Genomic DNA, 24,801 nt, shown 5'->3' with positions numbered 1-24,801 from the left:
CGTACACGCAGCCTGACTGAGTCGATATATAGCTACAACCTTCCCACCCGCCACTTCGGTTTCAGTCTGGTACACCCTCATCTGCTGGTGTGCACCAGTGGCTCGCCTGCTCGTCATTAACTCGTTCAATTTTCCAAAAGCCGCCCGTCTCGGTACTGGACATTTTTCATGATTTTGACTGTTTTTTTCAAGGCACACAGAGTACTGTGTTCTTGGGCTATATCAGGGGTGGGCAAACTTTTTGACTGGTGGGCCGCATTGATTTAACAAAATTGACGGGGGGGCCAGACTCGATATTTTACACGTAACAGTCCAGCTGGAATTATTGTATCTGTAAAAGTGTCATGCAATCTGCTATATGTGCACTTTGAGATCATTTATGTGATGTAAAGTGTGTTATAAATTTATAATAATAAATTGATTATTATTTGTTATTATTATTATTATTATTATTATTATTATTATGTGCCTGTGTCCCTTTTTTCAGGAGCACTTTGTAAATAAGAGACCGCATCAAATAACGAAATTATTGTATCTGTAAAAGGGTTATGTAATCTGCTATATGTGCACTTTAAGATCATTTATTTGATGTAAAGTGCGTTATAAATTTATAATAATAAGAATAAATTTATTATTATTTGATATTATTTGTTATTATTATTTTATATTATTATTTATTATTATTATTATGTAAAGTGTGTTATAAATTTATAATAAGAATAAATTTAGTATTATTTTATATTATTTGTTATTATTGTTTTATATTATTATTAGTTATTATTAGTTATTATTATTATTATTATTATTATTATTATTATTATTATTATTATTATTATTATTATTATTATTATTATTATTATTATTATTATTATTATTATTATTATTATTATTATTATGTGCTCGTGTCCCTTTTTGGAGCACTTTGTAAACAACAGACCGCATCAAATAACGAAATTATTGTACCTGTAAAAGTGTTATGCAATCTGCTATATGTGCACTTTGAGATCATTTATTTGATGTAAAGTGCGTTATAAATTTATAATAATAATAAATTTATTATTTATTATTATTATTATTATGTGCTTGTGTCCCTTTTTTCAGGAGCACTTTGTAAACAACAGACCGCATGAAATAACGAAATTGATAAAACCGCCAAACCATGAAAATGTCGTCTCAAGCCATGATGCCAGCTTTTATGTTGACTTTAAATGAAATACTTTGGAAAGAACGGGCGGGTCGTATTCAAACACTTGGCGGGCCGGATGTGGCCCCGGGCCGTAGTTTGCCCACCCCTGGGCAATGTAGACCAAAAGAAAGATTAGCTTTGCTTGTCTTTCAGAAGAAAAAAAAGTTCATTTCAAACTTTTCCCGTTTTTCAGTAATCAGCAGTAGAACACAAATATATTTCAGCAAAATATCAGCTCTCAAGAAAAAAAGACAGAAAATAGCCTTTTTGTGAAAAGATACATTTCAAGCATAACTTTCACTTTGACACAAATTCCTCCATATACAGTAAAGTCTCGTTATATCGATGTCGGTTATATCGATAGTACTGCTTATTACGATACTATTTTCATTTCCCGGCAAATTTCTAGTCTTTTATGATATAATTAGTTCCGGTTAGTACAGGGGTGGGCAAACTACGGCCCGGGGGCCACATCCGGCCCGCCAAGTGTTTGAATACGGCCCGCCCAATCTTTCAAAAGTATTTAATTTAAACTCAACATACAACCTGGCATCATGGCCTGAGCCAACCTTTTGATGGTTGTATCAATTTCGTTGTTTGACATGGTCTGTTGTTTACAAAGTGCTCCTGAAAAAAGAGACACAAGCACATAATAATAATAAAAATTAAAATAATAATAATTATATTATTATTATAACTATTATGATTATTATATTTATTATATTAATGCTAATTATTATATTAATTATATATAATAATATTGTTATATTTGCATATTTTACATAATAATAATATAATAATTATTATTTTAATTTTATTTTAATTATTATAATATTTTATTATTTTTAAAATATTTAAATATAAATATAAAATAATAAATAATAATAGCAGATTGCATGACAATTTTACAGATACAATAATACCAGGTGGACTGTTACGTGTAAAATATATAGTCTGCCCCCCCGCGGAAATTTTGTTATATCAATGCGGCCCGCGAGTCAAAAAGTTTGCCCACCCCTGGGTTAGTACAGAGGTAGGGAACCTATGGCTCGGGAGCCAGGTGGGGCTCTTTTGATGACTGTATCTGGCTCTCAAGCGTTTCTTACCACAATAAAAATGTATTTTTGCTAACATTTTAAAGTAAACATCACGGAAATGACTGTTAAAAATAATATTCAAAATCAAACAACTTTCTTATGCATTTTAATCCGTCCATTTATTTTCTACTGCAATACGGCCGACCATATCAATCTTTCCTGATGATATTTTCCAGGTCAAACACCAAAACTCGATTATTACTGGGTAATGCGGTAGTCTACCTCTGTCATTGAGATGTCAACATGTAAATATAAACTTTCCTCCTTTAGTCAAATAGTCACCTAGCTAAAGCTGCAGAACTAAGCCTTCTGACGAAGATGGCCAAAAGAATGAAATACATGTACGGAGTATGGTGCAAAACCATGCAGCAGCAGAAGTTGTATTAATGGCAACAAGTATTTGATTTATTATTAGACACTGCGTTGCTCACGAAAGTGTGCTGGCCACACCCCATTGGCGTGGGGTAGTGTGCCTGGTCTACGTAATTAGAGCCCATTATATCTAAAACTGTTGGTCTTACATAAAAATGCACACATTTTATTGCATTCAATGTTGAAAAAAATGTATATGGCTCTCACAGATACACATTTTAAAATATCTGGCCTTCATGGCTCTTGTAGCCAAAAAGGTTCCCGACCCCTGGGTTAGTACGATACCCGGTTATTACGATAATCCGGTTTCTACGATGCCCTTTTCATCTCCCGCCAGCCAATTTGGTCTGCTTATATCGATACAAAAGCAGCTTAAAGCTGAATCAATATTTGCTTAAGGATTTCAATACCACCATTAGCGAAATCTGTAAACGGCGTATTGTTTGATTTTCGTTTCGGCTTTTCCACCGACGGACGGTAATTAATATGAGGTAAGTATTAAACAATCTTTTGAAGTAAAGGAGTAAATATTTGTATAATTTAGAGGGAAGATTCAGTGAATAGACTTAGTGTTTTCAGATGTGTTCAATATTCTTGGCACTAGCTTTACTGATAAATTATGAAAGTAAACTTACGGTATTGCTTGATCAAAGAAGCAATCTCTTGTTGTTTGAAATAAATCAATACACTTGTATCTTAAAGATGAATATGATAAGTAAATCTACAATACTAGTAAACATCAAAAGGGATGAAAGCAGGTATAAATTGGAGTTGTGAAGCTCGTGAAGCATTTTAGAGATAAGATCCGCATGAACAATTGAATTTGTATTTATGTTTTTAATTGTGTTGTATTCAGATATCTTTTTATCGCTTGCAATAATCACTGTTTTTCATATGTACATGCTGGCGTTCGTGGTTTCTCTCGTGTGTATAGAACAGGGGTGGGCAAACTACGGACCGGGGGCCACATCCGGCCCGCCAAGTGTTTGAATATGGCCCGCCTGTTCTTTCCAAAATATTTCATTGAAACTCAACGTACAACCTGGCATCATGGCTTGAGCCAACCTTTTGATGGTCAAAGTAGCTGTTTTATCAATTTCGTTATTTGATGTGGTCTGATGTTTACAAAATGCTCCTGAAAAAAGGGACACGAGCACATAATAATAATAATAATACATTCATTTTCTACCGCTTATCCTCACGAGGGTCGCGGGGGTGCTGGAGCCTATCCCAGTTGTCTTGGGGCGAGAGGCGGGGTACACCCTGGACTGGTCGTAATAATAATAATAATAATAATAATAATAATAATACTAATAATAATAATTCATTCATTTTTACCGCTTATCCTCACGAGGGTCGCGGGGGTGCTGGAGCCTATCCCAGCTGTCTTGGGGCGAGAGGTGGGGTACACCCTGGACTGGTCGTAATAACAATAATAACAATAATAATAATAATAATTTCATTCATTTTCTACCGCTTTTCCTCGCGAGGGTCGCGGTGGTGCTGAGCATATCCCAGCTTCTTGGGACGAGAGGCGGGGTACACCTGGACTGGTCGTAATAATAATAATAATAATAAAAATAAATTTATAACGCACTTTACATCAAATAAATGATCTCAAAGTGCACATATAGCAGACTACATGACACTTTTACGTGTAAAATATGTGTAAAAATATACGTGTACAAATGGACTGTCACGTGTAAATTAGTATATAGTCTGCCCCCCCCATCAATTTTATTAAATCAATGCGGCCCGCGAGTCAAAAAGTTTGCCCACCCCTGGTATAGAACAATGTCGAGTGCATTATTGAATATTTACTCAGAGTCACTATTGCAAGAGTGCGTTATGAAAATAATAAATCTTGAAAAAAAAATGTGACCCATCTGACTTTAACCGAATTGTGTTATGTATATGAATGCAATCATTTTTTGCAACAATGTTTATGGTTTTGTCTGCTGAAGCGTGAGGATTTTGCATTGGTTGAATTTTAGAAAAGAAATAGTCATTAAAAAAGTGTAAAGACGTTTTTATTTAAGTTTAAAAGCATGCTAGATACGCAATCCATGAACTCAAGGAGAAAATTACATGCCATATCAAAGATCCGCCCACTTTTAATGCAGTTTGGCGCAGGATCAGATATATTGATAGTTCGGTTATATCGATATTTTTTCCGACTCCCGAGAATATCGATATAACGAGACTTTACTGTAGTATATTTAGCCAAAATATCTTAGCAACCATGCCACAACATAACAACACAAACAATGATTTTGCAATTGAACTGTGTGTGCACGCGCGGAACCTCCTTTGGCGCGGAACCTCCTTCACTTCCTGGTTGCTGCATAGCGCTGTTTCATAACGAAAAGACTCAGGCCGTTCTGCCATCTTGTGGCTTTTTTATCGGCTTCAAACTGCACCGTACATACATGATGTCCTCTATTGTGGAGTTGCATCATCACCTCTTTGTGGTTCTAGTCTTTTGGAGCGAGCGGTCGGGTTGAAAAAACGCCTCCCCCACAGAGACTAAGCGACTGTACGACTGGTGAGACATTTCACTCTGTGCGCCATTGTTCTATGAGGCGTTTAGGTACTGAGTCAAGGCACAGAGTGCGCACACTTCCTGCCTGTTTGGAGGCAAGAGGTGGTGAAAAAAACAATATATGGCAATATATGGCGGCCGGCAAAATGATCAAATGAATTTTTGTTCATGTTTGTTATGAGCGGTGACCCATTCCACTTAGTCCAACGGTCTTCGGATTTGTGTCATCTCACTTTGCTACCCAGGGAGACTACTATCCTGTATTTTTCCCCTCGTTTCTCTTTTCGTTTGACATAATAAATAATAAATACGGTCAATTACATCGCTAACAGATAGCTTCTTAGCATTCATGTAGTTTTTTCAAACTTTTTGCACTTTTCAAACGCCACAGCGATAGGAACAAGTCCCGGGCATCGTCGCGATGGTAGCATTTCAGGTGGCTGATGGATCCATGGATTTAGTTTTTATTGTAATGTGTGTTTAAAATCTGTTAAGCCACACCAATTAGGTACCATCACCCTCAAGTTGGTCCTTTTTCTTTAGCTTTTTGCTCCAATTAATTCAACTAACAAAACTAAGCAAATAGGAATGTGAGGGCTTTGATGAATTGAGTTGAGATGAGATTTTCTACGGCAAAATAGCGCAGAAATCCCAGCCAAACAGAGCCTCCGCTGTCTTTTGAAAGCCATTTACAACCGTTTGACATTTCAAATGCCAAAAACTGCGTAGTGCGGTGAGCTGAACTGGACGCTTTGGGGCAAAGAGCGCAATACCGTCCGTGACATATCGAGTGTTGGGCCTGAAGTTGTCACAAACAACAAGCGGATTGTTCTATTTTTTGAAGACGAGAACCCCGAATCAATGCCACAAATAATCACGTTGATGCAGACTGTTTGGACATAGAGCGGCGGATGACTGAATGCGATGATGAACATGACACAGCACTTTCACACAAGGCTCACTGTGTTCAGAGGAACTGGACTCCTCGAGGTGGGCCTCGTACTTCGAGAAATCCATAACATAGTAGCGAAGCTGAGTACATCGTGTATACAAGCAATCAACACAGTTTTATTGGCACTACCGAGTACAGCATAGACCAGGGGTGGGCAAAGTACGGCCCGAGGGCCACATCCGGCCCGCCAAGTGTTTGAATATGGCCCGCCTGTTCTTTCCAAAATATTTCATTGAAACTCAACGTACAACCTGGCATCATGGCTTGAGCCAACCTTTTGATGGTCGAAGTAGCTGTTTTAGCAATTTCGTTATTTGATGTGGTCTGATGTTTACAAAATGCTCCTGAAAAAAGGGACACAAGCACATAATAATAATAATTAAAATAATAATAATAATACATTCATTTTCTACCGCTTATCCTCACGAGGGTTGCGGGGGTGCTGGAGCCTATCCCAGTTGTCTTGGGGCGAGAGGCGGGGTACACCCTGGACTGGTCGTAGTAATAATAATAATAATAATAATAATAATAATAATAATAATAATAATAATAATAATTCACTCATTTTTACCGCTTATCCTCACGAGGGTCGTGGGGGTGCTGGAGCCTATCCCAGCTGTCTTGGGGCGAGAGGTGGGGTACACCCTGGACTGGTCGTAATAATAATAATAATAATAATAATAATAATAATAATAATAATAATAATAATAATTCATTCATTTTTTACCGCTTATCCTCACAAGGGTCGCGGGGGGTGCTGTAGCCTATGCCAGTTGTCTTGGGGCGAGAGGTGGAGTACACCCTGGACTGGTCGTAATAATAATAATAATAATAATAATAATAATAATAATAATAATTTCATTCATTCATTTTCTACCGCTTTTCCTCGCGAGGGTCGCGGGGGTGCTGAGCCTATCCCAGCTTCTTGGGGCGAGAGGCGGGGTACACCTGGACTGGTCGTAATAATAATAATAATAAAAATAAATTTATAACGCACTTTACATCAAATAAATGATCTCAAAGTGCACATATAGCAGACTACATGACACTTTTACGTGTAAAATATGTGTAAAAATATAGGTGTACAAATAGACTGTCACGTGTAAATTAGTATATAGTCTGCCCCCCCCCCATCAATTTTAGTAAATCAATGCGGCCCGCGAGTCAAAAAGTTTGCCCACCCCTGGCATAGACCCTCATCATTTGGGCATCCACACATAAACACTGGAGTTGTGGCAGCCGTAAACCCAAGTGACCGGATATCCGCTGAGGGACACACACCAGGTATCGCTAGACTTGTATCGGACGGACAGTCCGTCAATAAAACAACGTGAGAGCTTGGCTGCCTGGAAAAGTCGTTGCACATTCTCCATAGCTTACCACGACTGAAGACAAGAATGGATGTAAAGAGTAGCAGGTGAGCTAGCTGACATGACCTCATAAACTTGAGCAGCCAGACCAACCTTGGCGAGTATGGTCACTTTTTGTTTTGAAATTGCTTTTACTATATAACTACAGTAAACCTCGGATATATCGGATTCAATTGTTCCCACTGGTTTTGTCCGATATAAGCGAAATCTGTTATATGCGTATACCGAAAAATGTCCCTTTTACGCATATATCGGATTTATATCCGGTATATGCGTAAATCGGATTTTATCCGTTATAAAAAGGCACTTCCTTGATTATGTTTCCAATGTACCTGGACGCGCAGGCAACGCTGCAAACGCTGCAAATGACGTCGTATAGCGGCCTGTCACCATTCGGCGAATCGGAGTGCCACGATGCGGCCATCCGATATATGCGAGGGAAATTTCATGGAAATGCATTGGAACGGGACTGGAGATTTTGTCCGAAATAGGCGAAATCCGTTATAAAAAATCCGATATATGCAATGAATTTTTATTGGAAATGCATTACAGAAAAATTGGTTCTTTTTTTTTTTATCTGTCCGTTGTGAGCGAATTTCCGATATATCCGAGTCTGATATATCCGAGGTTTACTGTATAATATTTAAACTATTTTCTTTTTATAACTTTAAGTTTTACAAAATCATATTTTTTTCTTTAATATTTCAATACGATATTTTTTCTCACAATATGATGACGATGATGATGTTTGTGTGTAAAATGTCATCTTTGTTCTTGTTAGAATAATTTTTTCCCTAAACAGTTTGAATTTATTCTTCTAAAATTACAGCTGTTTTATTTTTTTTTCTAATTTGTGCTGGTTTTTTTTTTCACTGTCAATTCTGATTTAATTCCCATAATATTTTCACTTCATACTTGCAACATAACAAAAATTATTTATATTTTATTTACAAATGTTAATAAAAAAATATTTAAACCTAATGCTAGTAAAATGACAATCTTTCCCATAATCTCATTATTCTCGTGAAATTGTAACTTTTGTAACTCTTCATAATATTTTGCCTTTTTTCCTTGTAAAATGACGGCCCATTTCCCTTTTTTTAATTTTAACATAGATTTTTCACATGTTATATTTAGAATATGCCAATAAAAACGCCAAAGAACCGCGGTCCGCACAGGCCCCTGGTGCAAAATGCTTCATTTCTGTCGCTGTCCTTTTAATTCCCCCCTCGTCGCTCCTGCAAGAAATTGCTCCTATTCCCACTTCAGACTCATCTTGGCCGGCTACTTGCTACACGAGCTGTGGTCACATTTTCCAAGGCCACAAAAAGACAACAGGGGACTTTTTCTTTCCCCTGCCCCGACCTGTGAGAATGGAATGGTGCTTTCAGAGCCCGCACTGGTCCTCGAGCAAACACCACGCACGCCATTTACTACTCAAATCATTCTACAGATATTTTGTCTTCAATCAATCTGAACTTTTCAACTTGTTTTCATGTTGAGTCATATTCGAAGGTCTTGGAGGCTTACATCTGCAGCAGCCATGCTGACCACAGCAACCCTCAACTCTGATTAAATACATTAAAAAAAAAAACCCAATCTGTAATACATTTGCTTCACATGAAATAATCACACTTAAGCCGCCTAGGAGAACAGGTTCCAAGTCACTGAGTAATCTTTCAAACAGGAAATTAATCAGTTATTGGCAGCAAAGCCACCTTGGAATTATAATCCCAACCAGCTTCCAAACGAAGCAACACTCGGCCAATGCCTACAAATGTTAACACTGATTCAAATGTTAACGCTTTCTAATTCATAATTAGCTCACTGATCATATGGCTAACCGTTTTAGGCATGGAATTTTGTGTATCAGGGGGCGTGGTTTCGGGCACCTTCACATTGAATCAATATGATGGCAGCATCTGTCATTTTTATGATTCCTTATTTAGAAATCAAATATAGTTAGAGCATAGAAAACTTATTAGTTAATGTTATTAGAGCCCCCAAGACATATAATAACACCCCTATAGTCTATGTTTCCATTTAAATACAGTAAACCTTGCATAGTATATCGGACTCGGATATATCGGAAATTCGCTCACAACGGACAGATAAAAAAGAACCAATTTTTCTGTAATGCATTTCCAATAAAAATTCATTGCATATATCGGATTATTTATAACGGATTTCGCCTATTTCGGACAAAATCTCCAGTCCCGTTCCAATGCATTTCCATTAAATTTCCCTCGCATATATCGGATGGCCGCATCGTGGCGCTCCGATTCGCCGAATCGTGACAGGCCGCTATACAACGTCATTTGCAGCGTTTGCAGCGTTGCCTGCGCGTCCAGGTACATTGGAAACATAGTCAAGGAAGTGCCTTTTTATAACGGATAAAATCCGATTTACGCATATACCGGATATAAATCCCATATATGCGTAAAACGGACATTTTCCGGTATACGCATATAACGGATTTCGCTTATATCGGACAAAACCAGTGGGAACAATTGAATCCGATATATCCGAGGTTTACTGTATGTACTGTAGAATATCGTATTTAAGTGTGTTCCTTTACAAAACATCGACATTGCATTCTTCCATTACGTGGCCCTCGCCGGAAAGGAACCCAGTGATGGGTCTGCTGTGACCCGTCATTAAGCATCCAAAATGGTGTCCTTGAGCATGCTAAAGGATCTGCTGCTAAGAAAGTGACAGTAATAACCAGGCAGTCTTATTATGGAGATAGAAAGTCATGGGGCAACAAGGTCTTTCTGCATTTGGAAGCATAACTAATCATGGCAATGATTAGGAATTCTATGCAGTTGTTCAAATGGGATGATGTCTACGTAAGGAATGAGCACCTAACAGAGTGTATACCTAACATAGGATGGTCTGCCCTTTTCGTTCTTGGACTGCTCATGGCCACTACCAATACGGTGCCAATATTAATATGCCATCAGTGGTGTGTGTGTGTTTGTGTTAAGAGTCAGACATACATGGAGGAGTTTATTGTGGTGTATCCAGAAGGACACTCTGGAATACAGGCGCCGTTGTGGATGACGTATTCATGGCAACCAGACTCCCGGCCTTGGTTTAGCCTCTTGGTCTCCTTACACTGGTTGTGGAGGGCCTGTGAGAAAGAGCAGACGTTGTCAAACCAAACATCTCTCACGCCATCTTTGGGTGAATTCATGGCAACAACCGACCTGGCAGAAGGAGAAGCTGACGCAGCGCCAGCCCCTGAAGACGTAGTATCCGGCGGGACACTTCTCCACGCAGGTGTTGGCGTGCTGGAGGTTCCTGCAGGCCACGCAGCTGCTGGCGTTGCCCGGCTCAGAGCAGCCGCCCAGGCACTGGTCATGGCAGCACTGGCCCTGGAGGTTGCAAGCGCCATGCTTACAGCGGTCCAGGCACACTGCACAGAGACGGGGGAGGGGAAGATGGTGGTTAATAAACACATGAACGTAGACATTTGAATGCTGTCCCTCTGTAAACATGATACTGCCCATCACTTGATGGCTTTGTAAAACCAACAAACAAAAAAACAGGCTTCGCTACACATCTTAAAATAATCTTCCATCAGTCAGCTACAAATGTAAGAGCTGGAAGTTTGTCCACATTGTTTTTCCTCACCAAATAAGCTAACCTGGCATGATGCTAACATAGCTATGCTAGTTGTGCTAACATTTGTGTCCTTCTGTCTCCTTCATGTTACTACATTATATAGGTTGCCACATCTATTACATTAGCCACATATACATGGACCCAAATATTCCAATTGCATTCGGTTTATATGCTGAAACGGAAAGAATTGAACCTTTGTATACACCTCATTCCCAAAGAAAAGTGCCAATCCGAATGAACATATCATCGGATTCACAGGGATGGAATATTCCTTTAACCAATCCGATTGAGGTTAAAACCTCAAACGGAAAGTTGTCAGGGTGCGTTCTTCTTCGTGGTGTTTTTCTTCTTCTGTGGTTTATTGGCGGTTGGCAAGCAGCTTTCGTGTGCATTACCGCCATCTGTGGTACAGAATCTAAACCAGGGGTGGGCAAACTTTTTGACTGACGGGCCGCATTGATTTAACAAAATTGACGGGGGGCAGACTCGATATTTTACACGTAACAGTCCAGCTGGAATTATTGTATCTGTAAAAGTGTTATGCAATCTGCTATATGGGCACTTTGAGATCATTTATTTGATGTAAAGTAAGTTATAAATTTATAATAATAAATTTATTATTATTTTTATTATTATTATTTGTATTATTATTATTTGTATTATTATTATTATATGCCTGTGTCCCTTTTTTCAGGAGCACTTTGTAAATAACAGACCGCATCAAATAACAAAATTATTGTATCTGTAAAAGTGTTATGTAATCTGCTATGTGTGCACTTTAAGATAATTTATTTGATGTAAAGTACGTTATAAATTTATAATAATAAGAATAAATTTATTATTATTTGATATTATTTGTTATTATTATTTTATATAATTATTTTATTATTATTGTTATGATGTAAAGTGCATTATAAATTTATAATAAAAAGAATAAATTTAGTATTACTTTATATTATTTGTTATTATTATTTTATATTATTATTATTTGTTATTATTATTATTATTATTATGTGCCTGTGTCCCTTTTTTCAGGAGCACTTTGTAAACAACAGACCACATCAAATAACAAATTTATTGTATCTGTAAAAGTGTTATGCAATCTGCTATATGTGCACTTTAAGATCATTTATTTGATTTAAAGTGCGTTATAAATGTACAATAATAAGAATAAATTTATTATTTAATATTATTATTATTATTATTATGTGCTAGTGTCCCTTTTTTCACTTTGTAAACAACAGACCGCATCAAATAACGAAATTGATAAAACCGCCAAACCATGAAAATGTCGTCTCAAGCCATGATGCCAGCTTGTATGTTGACTTTAAATGAAATACTTTGGAAAGAACGGGCGGGCCGTATTCAAACACTTGGCGGGCCGGATGTGGCCCCCGGGCCGTAGTTTGCCCACCCCTGATCTAAACCCTTCTATACATTCACAAGTCCAGTTTTATTAAAAAAAGAAAATATATATCTATATAAAACATGTCCTGAGTTTAATTATAAAATATTAGCAAGATTGAATTTGATCTTTTCCTGTTTAAATTGATCCCGGTTGCGTTCTTTCAGCGCATGCTCAGATATGACGTAACACGCAGATCCAGACGTTCTTCGCTTTTAAAAATGGAGGCAAGCAATCGGCACTGGACTAAGCAAAGTTTGTTTTGGATTCAAACTAAATTTCAAGACTGTACCAAGGAAAAACTGGCAATACGGAGTTATTCCAACAAGTGAAAGAAAAACTCGGGGAAGACGGTATCACGTGATGTCGATGTTTACGTTTTACTGGGCATGCCCCATTGACTATTCTGTTTGATTATAGCAGTGCATGTAGATGAGATTGGAATATTTCTTTCCATGTATACCATGTTTTCGGAAAAGTCATTCGGAAAGATTCCATTCTGAAAGAGAAAAACTCCCCATGTATGGATACTGTCGTACACTCTACGGTCAAAGCAACACACATCCAACGGAACATCCGGGGACCATTTGCATTTTTTGGAAAAAGTGGCAGGGTTGCATCCTTTGGTCTTGTACAGTAAACCTCGGATATATCGGACTCGGATATATCGGAAATTCGCTCACAACGGACAGATAAAAAAGAACCAATTTTTCTGTAATGCATTTCCAATAAAAATTCATTGCATATATCGGATTTTTTATAACGGATTTGGCCTATTTCGGACAAAATCTCCAGTCCCGTTCCAATGCATTTCCATTAAATTTCCCTCACATATATCGGATGGCCGCATCGTGGCGCTCCGATTCGCCGAATCGTGACAGGCCACTATACGACGTCATTTGCAGCGTTTGCAGCGTTGGCTGCGCGTCCAGGTACATTGGAAACATAGTCAAGGAAGTGCCTTTTTATAACGGATAAAATCCGATATATGCGTAAAACGGACATTTTCCGGTATACGCATATAACGGATTTCGCTTATATCGGACAAAACCAGTGGGAACAATTGAATCCGATATATCCGAGGTTTACTGTACTGTGGCTCTCGTGATATGGAAAGGTTTGGTCTAAAACTTACGTTCTGTCCCCTCACTGTCTGTCGTCAAAGACACAAAGTAGTTGGGCGAAACTTTAACAGAATTGGCACAAATCGGAACTATTAGAGCCCAAGGCTAACGAACGTGAAAGTGCACACTATTAGACAAGCTCCAGCTGCAATTTGCATGCAAACATGCAACAGAGAGAGCGCTGATTGCTCACAGCCGCCATCTGCAGCTCCATGGAGACGAGTGGAATGGCCAATGGGCTGAACATGATATGTCATTGGCTAATGTCAGCTTTCATTTGACCTATTGGGAAACAAGGCTCGGTGTCAATGTGATCGGATTAGCCGCCAGGTTCAAGCGGTGCCCTGTAACGATCTAATAAACGGGCCGTTATTGCCTCATCTGTGGCCCAGTAGAGACTCGTTACATCTCAAACTAGCCACTGACCTTTCCACCACATGCACAAACTGCCACAAACAAAACAAGGACCCATAATAAATCATCTTTATGATGGGGTGGGGTATATTGAAGCTACATTTTAATGGCGACGAACAAAACACTGGACACATATTAGATATCACAGGTACAAATATCGTCCACTTCCTGTTCCTGCAGGAGCTTTAAAGTAAACATTTAACAGTCTATGATAATTCACTATTAAGACGTTATGCTCTGATTAGGGATTCATGCTTTCCATTCCGATTCCCATGAGATCCACCCCCCATCCTCCCCACCCCCACACAAACAGATTCCCAAATGGAGGTTCAAACACAGACCCGTGCAACAAATAGATATTCAAAAAATAAGCGTTTGGATGTTTTACCTTTGTTTAGCCTCCATTTGTGTGAAAGGTTTTTTTACACACACCTGAATTTAGTTACCAATACATAAATACATTTTTTAGAATACTTTTTATCTATCTACCTATAATTTTTAGATAGGAAAGTACAATAATCCAAATCAATATCTTTATTCAAGAGAAATCTGTCCTGCTTTTAACCTTATTTATTTCCCTTTTCACTGCATTCTAATGGCAGAATATGAGTTAACATGAGCTAGCTAACAATGTGTGTTCAATTATACAAAAATTCAATTTTAGCACTTGTTTATTTTGTTTGTTGGTTTTCTTCATAAATAAATTTTTAGAATGTACATCAGGCTGCAAATGGTCTCACTTCGCACTTTGAACGCCTCATAATTTTGGACTTTTGTTGTATTTGTTGTATGTTGTATTGTTGTAATAAACTTAACTTTTCAAAATAGTCTTGTTATTTTGTTTTATTTTGTAAATACAATCAACATTTCTGTGTTCTTTTTCTCATATTGTTGTGACTTTATTCTCATAATATTCTGTCTTTGTTGTTTCAACATTTACATATCCATAATGTTGTGGCTTTATTCTCATAATACGTATATTATTGGAATATTATAACAGTTTCCCAACCTAATTTGCTTAAAATTGCAACTTTATTTTTTTTTCTCTTTTCAACTTTAATTTAAAAATTGATTTATAATTTAATAGATTTTTCCAATTCAAAATTATGTTTCCCCCCATATCATATCATATCATATCATATCATATCATATCATATATCTTGTTTTCTCCTATTACTATGACTTTATTCTCTTAATATTTCATCCAATAAACTATAATAATAATAAAATATTCTTATGCTGGTTTTGTTTTGTGTACTTTTCCTATGTGCCACGGATTAAAAAAAAAAAAAAAAACGGCCAAGAGGCACACATGGCCTGTGGCACCGGGGACACCCCTCTGCATGTTAAAAGGGGGTCCATTCCTGGTGAAAGGTGGGGCTCTACTGTACAGCACGATGGGATGGGGCCCATGGATGCCCGCCTCTGCGGGATGCCAAGCCATGGCGGCTCACACGATTACTCATAAATGCCAAAGGTACAACCAGGACCCTCCCACCCACTCCCCTCTTGCTCCCACCCAGGAGGGCTGCCTGTGGAGTTGCCTGTGCAAAAGCAGAGGACAGATGGGGTCATGGCAGGAGGGGAGACGGGGGGGGGGGCTTTATAGGTTTGGGAGGAAGAAAGGTATAGGAGGCTCTACCATGCTACAGCTTTCCCGAGCCAGTGAATGCACCGCGGCAAACACACTCCACAGAGAAAAATTCACAGCCCCCCCCCTCTCGACTGTCTGTGGTATGTGTACATGCTGAGAACACAGAGCGAGCGAGAGAGCGCTGGGCGATCCGGCTCCGGCCGGGACTCCATGCCAGATTGTTGCTCCAGCCCGAGATCCACCCTCGGCCTCAGCCAATGTGTTTGCTGGATGGGGGAGGCAGCTATTCAATGGCTTCTTCCATGTCAGGCAGGAGAGACCCCCGGGGTTAACCCTGGCCTTGCTGGAGCAGACGGGGAGGGGGGGCGGCGGAGGAGTCAAAGCTTGCAAAGACCTGGCTACTGCTGCATAGGACTTTCAACCGCAGGCGCTAGTCGAGGAATCTTTTAAGGTTCATCATAAAAAAAAAAAAAAACATTTTCCCTGCCCTCTTCCAGCAGAGAGGAGGTGTCAGCAAAGCTCCACGCCACTGCAGCATCCCTCCCCAACACCAGATCGCCGCTACGCCAAACACGCTGCTTCATTCATCGCCGCCACAGCCTCACCCTGCACCACTATCTCTCTATCTGCCCGCATTTCTAGGCCAGCCGGCCCCTCCCACTTTCATTCATACGCCTTGTTTTGTTTTGATGCCGCCTGGGATGGGGGATGGAGGAAGGCGCTTTGCAACACGGAGGAGGAAGCAGGGCGGGAGGGGCGCCGTCCTATCATCTCTTATTAAAGGTAAACATGCACGCGCCTGGAAATCTCCGTGTCGTGTCGTCATGTGCCCGGCCGCTTTTAAAACGCCAAGCCCGATCAAAGGTTGGCGGTGTTTACCTTGCGACGGGCTCGCGGCAGTAAAGAATCCCGGCTGCTGGGTCGACAGCGAAGGAACCTGGGAAAGGGCCGGCAGCCAATGGCGTGCAGCCACACACGGCAACACTTCCTGCTCTTAACACATAAAACCTCCCCTTTAATTGGCAGTGTTGTCTGCAGGCCAAGTGCTGGGAACAATAACAAACACGTTTTCGCCCCAGAGCCATTTACGCTGGAAAACACAAGCGCACAAGGCCATCCGCTCTCTCTCTCACACACACACACACACACGCACACACATGCGCAAAGCTGCTGGATTCACATTTACTATATTTGGCCACGGTGGGAGTCCTAAGCTTCAAAAGCTTTGCTATAAATGTTGTGTGAGATCTGATGTAAGACATCGGGCCTGGTCTGGAGAGACGTAAGAGGTGTAAACAACATGGACTCCCACTTTTTAGCCCACAATCCATTCACTCCCGTTTGCATTCTTCATAAGCGCCGCAGCCCCACCCCATGCCTGCTCGATGTGCAACTCCCAAACACGTGTCAGTCAGTCAGATGTCAGTGAGTCGGGCCGCTATCTCTCTGTCATCTTTAGCGTGTTGTCTCCAGCCCAAAACCATCAATTCAAAGAGAAGACCGTCGTCAGGACTCGGCAGCCTTTCTTTCTTATTTCGCCTCGCTGTGCGGCTGCCACTCCCTCTCGCCGTTATTGACACACAGCTATTATGCAAGCCACTTTCCAAACACGGCAACCTGAGAGCTTCCAATAGAGCATGTGTCAAAAGTTCCACCTGGAAACATGCGTGGAGGCCTGGAATATAAATACAGTAAACCTCGGATATATCGGATTCAATTGTTCCCACTGGTTTTGTCCGATATCAGCGAAATCCGTTATATGCGTATAGCGGAAAATGTCCTTTTTGCGCATATATGGGATTTATATCCGGTATATGCGTAAATCGGATTTTATCCGTTATAAAAAGGCACTTCCTTGACTATGTTTCCAATGTACCTGGACGCGCAGGCAACGCTGCAAATGACGTCGTAGCGGCCTGTCACGAATCGGCGAATCGGAGCGCCATGATGCGGCCATCCGATATATGCGAGGGAAATTTAATGGAAATGCATTGGAACGGGACTGGAGATTTTGTCCGAAATAGGCAAAATCCATTATAAAAAATCCGATATATGCAATGAATTTTTATTGGAAAAGCATTACAGAAAAATTGTGTCTTTTTTATCTGTCCGTTGTGAGCGAATTTCCGATATATCCGAGGTTTACTGTACGTCTTTTTCAACCCAAGACGTATTTATATACAATATGACATTTACCTTTGACACAAGCCGTAAAAACGGCCACAAGGTGACAAAAGGACATTTGCTAAGAGGCCGGCTAGCATGTTTCCTGTGTATGAACACCACCACAGCCAGCAGGAAGTGTGGAGGAGCACGGAGGAGTGTAGCATGCAGAAGGCTAATTTTAACGCGGCACATTCCAAATATGAAAATTGTGCAAATATATTTTAAATAAATGATTTTCCTGCAAAACATCCATCAATAGTTGGTTACATATTTTGGCGAAATAAAGTAACTCCCTATTTGAAAAGATACCGTATTTTCTGGACTATAAGTCGCCCTGGAGTATAAGTCGCACAAGGCCAAAAATGCATAATTTGGTAGAAAAAAAACAAATAAGTCGCACTGGAGTATAAGTCACATTTTTTGCAGGTAATTTATTTTCCAAACTACTTGACCAAAACAGACATTACGTCCTCTTGGAAGGCAAGTTCTAACAATAATAAAATAATAGAGAACAGGCTGAATAGGTGTAAGATATGCTAACACAATGCTTATTCAGCTACACAAAAAATAAACATGAACAGAAAAGGTGTCCAGTGTTTTTGTAACATAAACACATTTTTCATTTATTAGTCGCTCTGGAGTATAAGTCACAGGAACAGCCAACCTATGAAAAGAAAGTGTGACTTATAGTCCGGAAAATACGGTATTTATTGCCACTTCAGTCTCTTTTAGTGTTTGTATCCGCCTCGACTGAACCGTCCGCCAGGGAAATACTCCCCCACACCAAGGTTCCCTCTACTCCATTTCCACGAGATTCCGCGTTAAACAGTAAATCCCGTTTTTCTTGGCCAATTCCGTGATTCCATCCACCATTCTGTGAATACAGAAATCCCATGACCTTATTCCAAGCCACAGGTGTCAAACTCAAGGCCAGGGGCCGGATTTGATTTGCCCCGTAACAGCCGGGAAATAATGTACGTATGTGAAAAACGTACTTATTTTATTTTTTTATTATAAATATCTGTATATATATTTTACTTTTAACTATATTTTTATGATAATTTTGTAGTATTAATTTTGTTTTATAGCATTGTCAAAAATTTACATTGTCAAACTTAATTAAATATATATTTTATTTATTTATTTATAGTTAAAAAAGACATTTTTAAATCAAAAAGGCATTTAATCTTTATTGCCAAATGTAGTGTTTGTTGTCAACATTGACCGAAACGTTCTTATGTTTTGCTTTTTGTGTTGTGTTTGTAGGCCAAGCAATACAAAGTACACACTATATTGCCAACTAGTCCAACTTTCCTTCCCCACCAGCATGTTACCCAGCATGCCTTGCGGCCGGTACATGATTGTAAATGATGCAAGGTCACCCCTTGATCGCGGTACGTGATAGAGTTGCACTACCAAAGCTAGGTCTGGAGCTCTGCTTTTTTGCTGGGCTTTGGCTGTCTGCTCATCGATTTCCTTTCCTGTGTCTTCCAGCACGCTCCCGGTCGGCCCTTCTTGTTACCATGGAGACGAGTCCAGACATTGACTGTCTGCAGTAATTAGTTGTGTGCTCTCAACGGGCCTTTTCTTAAGACGCCCCTCCAGTCTTCATTTGTGTCTGATCCTCACAGCTCGCCCGATTCCTTTAAACCCGTCCTCTGGCCTCCATCCTCCCTCGTCTCCTCTTGACCCTCCTCTGCCCACATCCCCGCCCCGTGTCAAAACTGGTCTTCCGGAAATCCACAGTCACTAGATGTCATTAAAGACGCTAAGGGTGGAGGTAAAAATCGATGCGTAGTACCGATGGCCCGCCTCGCCACTCCATTATTCTTCTCACACATTTGGCGTTACCGACCATACGTCCTCATCCGGCTTTAGAAAACTGCAGTGCTGCATTGGGCACAAACGTAACCCGCGATACGCCGTAGGAAAGACAGGGACAACACATCCAGTGGTAGGATGGTACGTGGAAGACAGACAGCAGCTTTTGCTGACATGACAGTTGGGTGACTGGCAGCGGGAGAACATCCATCCACTGAGCGGGACATCTGCATCACCATTTTCTTTCTCATGATTCTCATACACACACATATGTACACACGCACGCACCACAGTACAGTAGGTGCAAGTCCTTGGAACACAAACTAGCAAGCCACTCTTGATGTCATATTTTCAGGTGATTTTTAAAAAAATACAAATTGTACAATAACGTTTCGATTTCGCCTATTTCTGACAAAATCTCCAGTCCCGTTCCAATGAATTTCCATTAAATTTCCCTGGCATATATCGGATGGCCGCATTGTTATGCTAATCTTGTTGATGTCACTGGCTATTGTCTTTCTCCTGGCTCCAGATTTAGGACAAATATAAAAGTGAGTGACGTCAATAATACTAGCACAGCAGTGAATGAGATCTTAACCTCACTATTGGAAATAACGTAGGCCTGACGGGCGTAACAGGGCCTAGCTTAATTAACAATTTGTTATGCTCAGAGTCCAATAAAGTTAAATTCTCATTACCTTACATCTCTTTTCATTGCCCAGTCCAGGTACATTGGAAACATAGTCAAGGAAGTGCCTTTTTATAACGGATAAAATCCCATTTACGCATATACCGGATATAAATCTGATATATGCGTAAAACTGACATTTTCCGGTATACGCATACAACGGATTTCACTTATATCGGACAAAACCAGTGCGAACAATTGAATCCGATATATCCGAGGTTTACTGTAATAACATAGACAGACAATAAATCCAAGTATCAAACCAACTGCAGTAAACCTCGGATATATCGGACTCGGATATATCGGAAATTCGCTCACAACGGACAGATAAAAAAGAACCAATTTTTCTGTAATGCATTTCCAATAAAAATTCATTGCATATATCGGATTTTTTATAACGGATTTCGCCTATTTTGGACAAAATCTCCAGTCCCGTTCCAATGCATTTCCATTAAATTTCCCTCGCATATATCGGATGCCCGCATCGTGGCGCTCCGATTCGCCGAATCGTGACAGGCCGCTATACAACGTCATTTGCAGCGTTTGCAGCGTTGCCTGCGCGTCCAGGTACATTGGAAACATAGTCAAGGAAGTGCCTTTTTATAACAGATAAAATCCGATTTACGCATATATCGGACATAAATCCGATATATGCGTAAAACGGACATTTTCCGGTATACGCATATAACGGATTTCGCTTATATCGGACAAAACCAGTGGGAACAATTGAATCCGATATATACGAGGTTTACTGTATTATCTTTTTAAAAAATAATAATAAGCAAAATATAACATGATCATAAAATATGTACTTATTCTTGTATTAACCTCAACTTTATCCGTGAAATGTTCTATTTCTTGTGGTGACAGAATTAACCCCTCCCCCAAAACAAACGCACCTTCACTCTAAGCCGTGCGGCTTTTTCTCTTTTTACTTGAAAAGTTTGTGTGAAAGTGAATAGTACAGCGATACGGTGGAGTGGTGGGAGCTGCAGTGCAGATCCTCGCTGCCCTGTTTTATATTCACAGCACAGCGGCGAGCAGATTTACAGACAGAAATATAAACTCCTGTGCACGCGCACTGATGCACGCAGACTAGTGCAGGTGAGGGAAATCTAAGATATTGAGAGAACATCGGGTCATTCCAAAAAGAGCGAGCGAGATTCCCTCAAAAGAAAAAAACGATTCCTAAACATTTAGGAGGGACGTTCGCCATGGCGACATGGAAACACGGGATACATGCTGGAGGTCACGTGTAGCAGGCATCTGAAGCTGTAGCATCGTTCTTATGTTCTCGGGCAAACGACCCGCCCTTGTGACTCATTGACCTCCGACCCCAACAGGACACCGTCCGCCGAGGCTTAAGGCGCTCCACAAGCAACGCTACCACAACATGAAAGCTTTGAAAGTGCCTCCAACCACCGTAATCCTCCCTCCAAACCTGAAACTGCTTGTTGAACTCCGGCTTTGACCTCGCTGAGAGCCATCTTTCCACCCGCAGCTCCGCCGGCCAAGACAAACAGCCAAGCAGACAGCCCCCGGGGTCTCCCGGTGCAGTTAGCCGGGGGCTGATTGCGGAGAGTGTTAGTCATAAGAAAAACAGCTCCGATACAACTTGGATTCACGCTTAAACAAGTCAGTGGGAAAATTGGGTGATCTGGAAAGTCGTTTGCTTCTGTTTGCTCTACTTTTGATCAGGCATCCCTCGGCGTTATTGAAGGGGACTGGGGGTCGGGACTTGGGGTAGGGACTGGAAGGCACACCGTGTGCTGGTACTTTAAAGAAGAACAGGCCCATGACATCACTTGCAAGCGTGACTTTTGTGAAGAATAATCTGCAGCGGGTGCTGGTTGTTGAGCGGATACGTGTCAGATACAAGCCAAAACATCAATGCACGGGCAAAGGGACACTAATTAAGGGACTAATTATCCAATCAGAATTAGCTGAGTGAGACAGATTACAGTTCCCATCTTATAGTATTTTTCGCCAAAACAATAATAGTCTTGATGCTGGAATAAAGTATTTTTAGCAAACCCTACAGCCTGGAGCTTGAAGCGCTATTGTGTACTTTATGCACAACTGCCATATACGCTCTGATACTGCACTTGCCCATCGAGTGTATGGAGGACCAAAACTGCCAAAATAATAAATAAATAAATAACAGTGGAAATCAAAACAAAAATGAAAAAAAAAATCAAAAAATTAAATACAAAAAAATTAATATAAATGGAAATAAAAACAAAAATAAAAAATATATACATAAATAAATAAATAAAAGCCAAAATAAATATATAAATAGAATTACATATCAATAAATAAATAAAAGCACTATGTATTTATTTCATGCAGCAGACAATGTCAGCTTGAAATGCAGAAGGAAAAACTATTCAAATGAGGGGGCGGTCCTAAGTGTGTCTTGGGTTGAACTGTTCGCCTATTTTTTGATCGACATGTGAGTGCGAAAATCGACTAGGTATGCCTGCCACGGCCACAGCAAGAGGAAGTATACAGGGAGAAAAGTATACATTTACCGGGACAATAATGGCGGGGTCCACCAGGAAGTCGGTGTCCGAGCTGGAGATTGCAGCCATATTTACCGCCATTGAGAGTGGTGTGGTGACTTCCTCTTGCTGTGGCTGTTTGCAGGCATACCTAGTCGATTTTCGCACTCACATGTCGATCAACCAATAGGCGAACAGTTCAACCCAAGGCACACTTAGGACCGCCCCCTCAAGCTGACATTGTCTGCAGCATGAAATAAATACATATGAGAGCAGAGTGCTTTTATTTATTTATTGATATGTAATTCTATTTATATATTTATTTTTGTATTTATTTTTAATTTTTGAATCTTGTTTTTTATTTTTGTATTTATTTTTGCTTTTATATTTTATATATTTATTTATTATTTTGGCAGTTTTGGTCCTCCATACGAGTGGGCACGGGCTTGAACTGGGCAAATTGTCATACATCACATACAACGTAAAAGAACACAAAAGATGTGTAAGACGTGTAGCAAAGCCTGCTTCTTCTTGCAGTTGGGTCTGGAAGCAATTAGCCGCCATAAACGAAGGACCGTTGCTAACGCTTGGATATTGCGACCCCCCCCCCCCCCCAGTTGAGCTGTCCTTGAGAGAATGCTTGGAAGAGAGTCCAGTTGTGCGCAAACAGCAGCCAAAGCGGCGTCCCGCCGACGGCAAACAGCTGTGATGTGACCTGCTGTCACAACCAGTTTGACGCCCCTGTACGAGAGGGTCAGCAGCCGAGCCCTCAAACCAGCTTTTGTTGCTAATGCTAATGCTGATGCAGCGTGTGCCACTCTAAAAACCCTCCCCCAATTAAATTCTTCAGTCCAATAACTGTCAGAGTAAGGAGATTTGCTGCGAGCACAATATATTAAGGGAGTAGACGGGAGATGTTTGATTTCCCCTGAAGGCTGATCATTGCTGGGCATATACAGCAATGCAGTATCCACACATACACACACAGAACATGGGACAGATCTCAGCACCTTGAGAGCACAATGATGACTCCATGAAAGACAGAAGGTCAGTGATGGCATAGGAATGGAGGCCAGAGGTGATTCGCACAGGAATATTAGGAGAGATTGGGGGGGGTTGATATGATCCACGAAGGACGTCCAGAGGTTACAAGCCGTGACAGCGATGATTGAAAAGAACAGACCACTTGCTCAGTCGCTCTGAAGCCACGCCCCCCTAGGAGGCTTGTTATTGTCCTGCGGTGCCTTCAAAACAAGATGAAATAGTGGACATGCCTGAGGAATACTTCACATTGCTCAGATAGTCGCTTTAGAACGCTGCAGACAAGCCTTCTCTTTGTTAACAGTAGAAGTTATTTCTAGGGCGGAACGGTACAGGAATTCCTAATTGAGTTTTCCAGCTCGATAACGGCCTACCAATTTCAGATCCGTGAAGAAATGTTCTGACGACAACTTTGGACACCCTACTCTTGGTCAGGGTATAACTCCTGGTGAGTTCATGACATGACGTCAAACACAACTCACAGCTTAGCTTGTTAGCTTCCCACGTAAGCAGAGAACAATGGGGTTTGTTATTTGAGGTTCAACACTAGCCACGTATACATGGACCCAAATATTCCAATTGCATTCGGTTTATTTGCTGAAACGGAAAGAATTGAACCTTTGTATACACCTCATTCCCAAAGAAAAGTGCCAATCCGAATGAATATATATTGGGATTCCCAGGGGTGGAATATTCCTTTCCCCAATCCGATTGAGGTATCTTGTACCCGCTCAAATGGAAAGTTGTCAGGGTGCGTTCTTCTTCGTGGTGTTTTTCTTCTTCTGTTGTTTATTGGCGGTTGGCAAGCAGCTTGCAGTGTGCATTAGCGCCATCTGTGGAACAGAATCTAAACCCTTCTATACTTTATTCACACTTTAAGCCAGTGGAGGTTTTGGAGGAC

At 40.4% G+C, this 24,801-nt stretch overlaps 1 protein-coding gene across 1 annotated transcript in view; it reads right to left on the bottom strand.

Annotated features, from left to right (window-relative positions):
- The window catches only part of insrb (insulin receptor b), a 128,840-nt gene that overhangs the window by 28,485 nt on the left and 75,554 nt on the right, over window positions 1–24,801 (bottom strand). Inside the window, exons 3-4 of the mRNA XM_058073090.1 lie at window positions 10,729–10,937; window positions 10,519–10,652 (exon numbers count right to left, since the gene is read on the bottom strand). Of these exons, the coding sequence (XP_057929073.1) occupies window positions 10,519–10,652; window positions 10,729–10,937 (343 nt within the window). The remainder of the gene's footprint in view (window positions 1–10,518; window positions 10,653–10,728; window positions 10,938–24,801) is intronic.

The sequence above is a fragment of the Doryrhamphus excisus genome, chromosome 5, assembly GCF_030265055.1.
Source record: "Doryrhamphus excisus isolate RoL2022-K1 chromosome 5, RoL_Dexc_1.0, whole genome shotgun sequence".
NCBI classification, from domain to species: Eukaryota; Metazoa; Chordata; class Actinopteri; order Syngnathiformes; family Syngnathidae; genus Doryrhamphus; species Doryrhamphus excisus.
This window is presented reverse-complemented; position numbering and strand designations above follow the sequence as displayed.